The sequence below is a fragment of the Sinocyclocheilus rhinocerous genome, unplaced genomic scaffold, assembly GCF_001515625.1.
Source record: "Sinocyclocheilus rhinocerous isolate Xijiao unplaced genomic scaffold, SAMN03320098_v1.1 scaffold2348, whole genome shotgun sequence".
Taxonomy (NCBI): Eukaryota; Metazoa; Chordata; class Actinopteri; order Cypriniformes; family Cyprinidae; genus Sinocyclocheilus; species Sinocyclocheilus rhinocerous.
Window position 1 is genome coordinate 120,345 of NW_015655583.1, and position 8,060 is coordinate 128,404.

An 8,060-nucleotide genomic window follows, 5' to 3' on the forward strand; every position below is an offset into this window, starting at 1 on the left:
TTTCACTCAGTGCTGCTGCCAGCTAGAGAGCAGACAGTTCACGCATCCAGACAGGAAGAGACCAAGCATTTAGCACTTCACAACAGTTTAAGGTCAGTGCACATATATTTATATTTATATCTATCTGAACAACACCAGCCTACATATTCTTTATTTTCTGATCTGCTAAGATCAGATATGTAATGATAATGAAAGGGTTTTCTACAGATTGTGTCATTTATATTCAAAATTGCTTTGCTTGTGTTTATGGCTCTGCATAAGAGATCTATGCTAACCAACATTTTGTGTATATATCATGTATTGTGTTACACATATGGTTCATTTTGATATACAAAATATGGGTGTAAAATGTCCAAACTTTGTAAAAGATGAATAAAAGCTTTACTGTATACCTTATGCTTTTTTATATAGCAGGAAATAAACCCAAGTCACATGACACATTCCTGTCTGGCTGACACTGTCCTGTCTTATCTGCAGTTTTTAAATTCTAGCTCGTCTTAATTCAGTGTAAGCATCAACTTGTTCACAGTCATGTGGCTTTATCTGACTGCAAGACAAAGGTCTCTTTCAGAGTAACATAACAAATCAGGACATTGCTTATCTCAGCCATTTCCTTATTCTCCAGCAAAAGCAGAGAGCCTGTAGTTGCTGTCAAATGATAGGCTATTATGTGGTCACTTAATATATTATGTACTGTAAATATATGGGCGCTTACTGTAATTAGGTTCAGAAAAGCTAACTTAGGCTGTATGATATAGCTTTTACATGTCAAATTCACAGATTCACAACTAGCATGTTAAGCATGTAGACACTGTTACGCCCCATCTAGGGAAGAAGCGCAACATGAAATAACTTGCATGGACAAAAGATTTGCAGCAACAAGTTTATTGGGAGTTTAAGTTCAGGAGCTGGCAAGGCCAAAATAACAAACAAAACGTTATTAGTTTTTAAACCTCTATCTTACCTAACCAAAAAAAATTATAAAATAAAGTACAGTTCACTTCCCTAACTACCTAGGCTGAAAACAGAGATCAAAAAGGTTTACAAACAGAAAGGTGAATATTTTCTTTATAATCAATTTATTTGCCAGTTTCAAGTTTGTTTACTAGGGAGATATCGCAAGTTTAGGCACAAAAAAAAGCTGGTTGCTGATTTGGTTAGACAGGACAGGAGCTGATAATACAGTTGTATTAACGGTGTCACTGTGTTTAAAATAGAAACAACTGGATTAGACTGGAGCCGATTACATGGATCTTCTATTCTGACAGTTGAAAACACTTATCTTATGCCCATGATGTGTGTCTCTCATAGGCTAGATTGAAAGCGATGTTCCTCTGGTGTGTTCTGGTTCTTGTGAACCTGGTTTCTGTCGCTACAGGCACCAATGCAGGAGTTAAAGTCAGACTAACTCAGAAGGGGCTTGAGTATGGTAAGTAAGCAAAACAGTACTTCTTGTAACCCTTTGGAATAAAAAAAAAAATCTGTAATTTATCTGATGTTATGGAACAAAATCTAGTTACCATATGGTTCAAAAACTCTGGGTGAAAAACACTGAATGGACATGTAGATCATGTGTATGTACAGAGTTTGGCCTTCTTTCTTTATCTCTCATGCCTTAATAACGATATCAGGGTGGATAGGTCAGAGGCCTGTCTCAAAAAACAAGCTGAAAGAACTTTATTAAACTTTTTGATTAACTTCTAGGTAATCAGTGTATGCATGTGACTGTGTATACAGTAATATGGGTATGAACTTTGGGCAAAAAAACAAAACAAAAAAAAATTAATAAGATTGAAAATAAAATTGTTCCAGGTAGCATTTTAAACCTGCATTGTGAGACAGATCTCAGGGCACTCATTCTGAGGTACAGCTTCTAAATGTTGCTTTGTTTTGATTGCAGGTCGACAGATTGGAATTGCCTCAATCCAGCAGAAACTCAGAACTATTAAAGTGCCGGATATAAGTGGTACAGAAAAGGTGGATCCTGTTGGAAAAGTCCAATATAGTTTTACAGGGTGAGATCAATGTCAATTTTAATTCATGGTCCTATAAGTTCCTACTATGTAAATGTTAAACTTAGTTGACACATTCAAAATGACCTTTGAGAAATTCTTTGAAACACATGATTTCCATTTGATTTGTATACTCCACATGATTTGAAGTGTTTTTTTCAGTGTTGGCATTTTAGGATTGTTTAATACTGATTTACACTGACAAATAAAACAAATAAGATGGAGTAATAAAAGAGATATTTACTTGGCCTTGCAAAATTACAAAAAAATACATGATGCCACTTTGACAGGATTATTTGGTGAATAGTAAACATTATTTTCTACATTTTTAATGAAACAAAGTGTTGAACATATGAGGTTAGAAAGGCATTGAAGAAAAGTAGGGATGAGGTATTGGATTGTTGGGAATATGCTTATAATAGCATATAGCAAAAGCTTCTCTGATATACCTATTAGGATGCAGATTGTAAACCTGGGACTTCCCAAGTCAGCACTGGCGTTAGTTCCTGACACTGGAGTCATCCTCTCAATTGGCAATGCCTACATCAATCTGCATGGAAACTGGAGAGTCAAATACCTCAGGATCATGTAAGTTGAGTGTCCACATTACTAATTCACACTAAGCTAAATGAACGAATTAAATTCAGGAATAATGTAAATGACGCTATATAATATCTGATCTCTTTGTACACAGAAAAGACAGTGGATCATTTGATCTGGCTGTGAGTGAACTGACCATTAGCACCACTGTTGCAGTCACAAGTGATGACACTGGCCGCCCAACAGTCAGCATGACCAACTGTGCAGCAACTGTGGGGAGTGTCAATGTCAAATTTCATGGTGGGGCCAGGTAATACTGAGAAACTAATACACAGCAGTCAAGCCAAAGTTAATTGCTAAAGTCCACAAATTAGCTTTGTACAAAGATTCTTCTCTACAAATATTATGTAACATTTAAAAAGAGGAAGATCTCTGAGGAAGTGCAATCCTTTACTGTTTTTTAACTGATGGAAGTGAAAATAGCGAGACAATGGCAGGACGTAGGAGTCTAAATATATATTCTTATAAGTATCAGAAATGTTTGTTCACCTCAAGCAGTTAAGCGATCACTTAGTAGGGGTTAGCTTTGGATGACAACAGATAACCTTTTAAAAATGTTCCTATAGTAAATCTTGTCATATGGTTGTATGCCTGAGAATGGGACACAGTTGTTTGTAACTTTTAAATGCGATAGAGTAAGAATTTACTTCTTAACTCTTTTGATAAGCTCATCAATGACATTTGATAAGCTCATCAATTTATTTGTTGGACTAAACATTTCTAACTTTTGAATATTAGTGAATAAAAAAATGTCAAGAATCCATGATATTATCTGACCAAAGAATTAAACAACTGAAACCCAGTTTACACCTAACGACTGTGTTAGAACAAACATTTCATTTTTGCACTTTTATTTCCTGTTTTCATGACAGCTGGTTATATAACCTCTTCAGTTCCTTCATTAATAAGGCTTTACGCAATGCTCTGCAGAAACAGGTAAGGAATTTAGGCTGTGAATGCCCTCTTTATTACACACTAAATGTGTGCTGTTAAACAAAAACTGAGATGCAATGTAAGACATACCGGAGTTTAACATTCAATCTATCTGCCATTTCAGATCTGCCCTTTGGTGGCTGATTCCATTGCTGACATAAACCCCCACCTGAAAACATTAAATGGTGATATGATAAATCATTATTTATCAATTATTGGCATTTCAGACTTGGTATGAAAATCAGCATCATTCAATACATTTTTTTAGTACATACAAAAAAAATTACATTTCTGTTGTTGACTCCAGTTTTAGCCAAAGTAGATCAATATGCTGAAATTGAATACTCCATGGTGGGGTCTCCTGACATTTCTAATACTTCCATTGACTTGGGTTTAAAGGTAATCTTAAGCACTACCATGTGTGATATTTTTTTAAACACATAACAAAATAACTGAATTTAGATGTTTTTCACACTTTATAGGGTGAATTCTACAACATTGGACAACACAAGGAACCCCCCTTTTCCCCAACACCTTTTTCATTGCCGTCTCAGGACACAGATATGCTGTACATCGGAGTATCTGCCTTTACCATCAACTCAGCAGGCTTTGTGTACAACAGAGCTGGTGCCCTCCGCCTCTACATCACTGACGACATGGTGAGATGAATGAAATGTGAAGAATCACTCAAATCTGAAAGTTCAATAGATGTGCAATAGCTGTCTTTTTGAAAGATTGTCAATAAGGGATTGCCATGATTTTGGCACACAGACATTACATTACAGTTTGAGTCATAAATTCAAGAACAAACATTAAAAATAAGAGTGTCATGTCTGAATGAGCCTGAGCACGGTAATGACTGCTAAAACATCAATTACTTATTTACAAATAAGAAAAAAAGGGTAAGCCTGATTTAAGTTTTGGAAACACCAAAATAACATCAAAAATAGCAATATCTGATCCTAAACTGAATGAATATGAACAAATGACTCAAGGTTTAACACACTTAAGCAAGAACACCATAGAAACTTCTCTGTCTATTCATCTTTGAATTTTGGGGTTTTCATCAGTCTTCATTTGAAAATTCCATTGTATCATCACTGTATCAATGGCACTATTTCCATACATATTTTTAATTTGGAGAAGATATAATGGAATTTGTTGAGCTAAATGGGTCTGGTGCATGTTTGGAACAACACTCACTGAAATAACCATTTCAATGGGGCAAGCAGCAGAGGTCTTGTCCATTTACCATGGGAAGATTTCTGCTCAAATGTGTAATTAATTTCCAGCAGGGCTACTAAATTTTTTCTGTCATCACCCACCCCCATATACTTGGCGATCACAACACAGGGTCTGGCAGCAATGTCTTCCCTCAGATGTGACCACTCTGTTAGAATTTTCTCTTGACAAACTTCCAAGAGAATGGTCCACCTTGGTGCAGGTGCTGGTTCTGTCAAATAGAGGCATTACAAACCTTTTAAGAATTGTCACTGCATCATCTGGGATTTCCTTGTAGACTTCCATTATATACAATACAGTGATGACAGAACTAGAATGGCCAGAACTATGATCTGCTGGTTTGTTCTTCATAGAAGTCTAGCTGAGAGCAGCTACTTTTAAAATTTACTATATGTTTGTTTTTTGCAGATTCCCTCTGGCTCTCCAATTCGTCTGAACACAAAGACATTTGGAGGATTCATTCCTCAAGTATGAAAATAAATAGACATGTTCAGTCAATAAATTCAAAACACATGCACACACACACACACACACAAAAACTGATATTCCTATAATTATGGGGACTTTCCATAGGCCTAATGATTTTTATACAGTACAAACTGTGTTTTCTGTCCCCTTACCCTAATCCTCACACAATTTTCAAAAAATAAAAATAATTCTGTATGATTTATATTCTTGTTACCTTATGGGGACAAAAAAAAATGTCCCCACAAGGTAAAAATTTACTGGAATTACAAAATTATCATTCTGGGGACATTTGATCCCCATAACGTTGGGAATACCAGGTACACGCACACACACACAAATTACTCTAAGATTACTCATTTCAGATTGAGAAAATGTATCCTGGTCTGATGATGAAGTTGTTGGTTGAGACAGTGAAGGAGCCCCTCATGACATTTGAACCGAACAACATGACTGTTCAGGCCAGCAGTACAGTGACAGCTTATGCAATTCAGCCCAACAGCACACTATCTCCACTCTTTGTTCTCAATCTGGTGAGTCACACCAGGATGAGGAATAACCAAATTTGTAATTTAAATGAGGTATGTTTTTTTTTTCTTAATGTAATGGATTTTCCCTTCAACCAACAGGAGGCCAGTGTCAGTACTCACATATATGTGACTGAGCTCAAACTGGCAGGAAACCTGACCCTTAACAAGTGAGTTTTGGAGCCATAATTGCAGTCTATACATATACAGCTGGATATGTGTTTATGTTCTTAAATTATTAAAGAATTGATACAAACAAACTATAATTCTCTTAAACAGAATTGATATGAGCTTAGCAAAAAGCTATGTGGGACCATTCCAGGTAAGAAGAAACTAGGAAATGTATTAAAAACTGATCTGAAAGCAATAATTCAGAATCTCATCATAAAATTTAAATCAACAGGTGACATCCCTTGACAATATTTTCACAATAGTCTTGAAGTTTGCTGTTATTCCCAAGGTTAATGGTAAGAGTTTTTATTATTATTATTATTATTTCTTGTTGGCATTTTAAGTGAAAAACTTATTTTTCTTTCATTTTTATTGCTATTTACTCATGGGCCTTTTCTTTTCAGCTCGTTTACAGGAAGGTTATCCACTTCCTGCCATTGGAAAGATGCAGCTTGTAAACAGTCAACTCCAGGTCCTGAAGGTAAGCTTGTATATATATCATTGTGATACTTTTTTATATAGAGACTATGTTGTCATAATAATAATAATAATAATTTTATTTTCCTTCCCACCCCCCACCCCCACAGGACTACTTGTTGATTGGAACGGATGTTCAATTCACAGGATAAATCTCACCTGAATTGGCGAAAGAAAATAAATACATAAATAAAATAAAGATTTACTACTGGAGACAATGTTTTTAAAGGTGATTTTTAAAAGAAATCATTAAAATTTTTTACATTTCTAACTTTGCATTACATACATGTTTTGAATAAATAAACTTGGGGACACTTCCCCCACAAAGCCGTGTTTGAGTTGGACCTCTCTATAAAACTTTTATTAGGTTTAATAATTTAGAGGTAGATTTGACTTCTGGTTCTTAGGTTTTATCTGTTTTTAACAGTAGTCAGTTTATGTTGTGCTTAAATGGCAGGCAATGGTAGCTTGGTGCTGCAGTATAAGGTTCCTATAGCGTCAGCTACTGAGTAGCGTCAAATTAATTTATGAAAGGGAACTTCTCATTATGTATGTATTGTAACCCTGGTTCACTTATTAAGGAACCCCGATGCCTTTGGTTTGATTTCCAGACGCACAGCTGTCAAAATATATACCTTGCATGCACTTTAAGTTGCTTTGGATAAAATCATCTAAAAAAGGCAAAAATGTAAATATGCAAAATATGGCAATGCTATTTACTCATGAACTCTTCCCCTCTCAGCTTATATAGAGGTTTGCAGCTTGTAAACACCCAACAACAGGTTTTGAAAGGACTGTAAACTCACATATATAACAATATGATACTACACCAGGGTAATTTAGAGAAAACTCTTTATTTTTCGGAACAAGACATTACATTTCTACATTTATTTCCATTTACTTATTAAAATACGTACATATTTTGCTTCATTACATGCAACATGAACAATAACTGTGTTAATTTCTTTACTTTCAACAATTACAGTTTGAACAGTGAAATGAGAACAGCAGCATGAGGGTTATCTTAGGGTCAGCATGAAATTGTCTGTTCGCTCAGAAGATGCTCAGATGGCCATGTTTTTCTGTCATTCAGGGAGGAGTGGATCAAAGCATGTCCTCATAGACACTGGGAGTTAGCTGATGTGATCTATTGGAACATTTAAGTGTTAGAGACATTCTATGAAACAAAAATGGTTACATAATTATTCAGTTGCTTTTTTCAGTTGCTCTGTTTCAATGCTCTACAGTCCAAGTGATTCACTCACATTACCAAGTGAAAATTACTGTGTGAAAGTGGAAATTGTTTAACTTATAGCTCTTATATTCAACCAAGTTACTGAATAAGTGTTTCCTATAACCTCTTCTCAATATTATCAACTCTTTGATTTCTTTAAAGGGGTCATATGATGCGATTTCATTTTTTCCTTTCTCTTTGGAGTGTTACAAGCTCTTGGTGCATAAAGAAGATCTGTAAATTTGCAAAGACTAAAGTCTCAAATCCAAAGAGATATTCTTTATAAAAGTTAAGAGTCAGCCACACCTACCTAAAACGGCTCGTTCGAACACGCCCCCACATATCTACCACACTATGTGGGAAGATTTGCATAACACCGCCCAAATGTTCACACAAAGA

At 35.4% G+C, this 8,060-nt stretch overlaps 2 protein-coding genes across 2 annotated transcripts in view; one reads left to right on the forward strand and one right to left on the reverse strand.

Moving 5' to 3' along the window:
* Nucleotides 1–6,640, forward strand: LOC107718693 (bactericidal permeability-increasing protein-like). The gene is made up of 16 exons (XM_016525882.1): nt 1–92; nt 1,312–1,429; nt 1,901–2,015; nt 2,469–2,600; nt 2,707–2,862; nt 3,485–3,548; nt 3,670–3,730; nt 3,853–3,944; nt 4,028–4,204; nt 5,196–5,255; nt 5,618–5,785; nt 5,882–5,949; nt 6,059–6,101; nt 6,183–6,246; nt 6,355–6,431; nt 6,538–6,640. Exons 2-16 carry the CDS (start codon nt 1,327–1,329, stop codon nt 6,577–6,579), a joined length of 1,422 nt encoding a protein of 473 aa, XP_016381368.1. The 5' UTR covers nt 1–92; nt 1,312–1,326; the 3' UTR covers nt 6,580–6,640.
* A 653-nt stretch (nt 6,641–7,293) lies between these two features.
* The window catches only part of LOC107718696 (CDK5 regulatory subunit-associated protein 1-like), a 7,532-nt gene continuing 6,765 nt past the window's right edge, over nt 7,294–8,060 (reverse strand). The window contains exon 4 of the mRNA XM_016525887.1: nt 7,294–7,574. Coding sequence (XP_016381373.1) covers nt 7,545–7,574 — 30 coding nt within the window. The 3' untranslated portion in view covers nt 7,294–7,544. The remainder of the gene's footprint in view (nt 7,575–8,060) is intronic.

What these genes read in the sequence shown, in the direction of transcription:
- LOC107718693 (XM_016525882.1), top strand. Translation starts at nt 1,327, where the DNA reads ATGTTCCTCTGGTGTGTTCTGGTTCTTGTGAACCTGGTTTCTGTCGCT. An exon ending in GTCAAATACCTCAGGATCAT is followed by an intron (nt 2,601 to 2,706) that starts GTAAGTTGAGTG and finishes CTTTGTACACAG; the next exon opens with AAAAGACAGTGGATCATTTG. An exon ending in TTGGAGGATTCATTCCTCAA is followed by an intron (nt 5,256 to 5,617) that starts GTATGAAAATAA and finishes TACTCATTTCAG; the next exon opens with ATTGAGAAAATGTATCCTGG.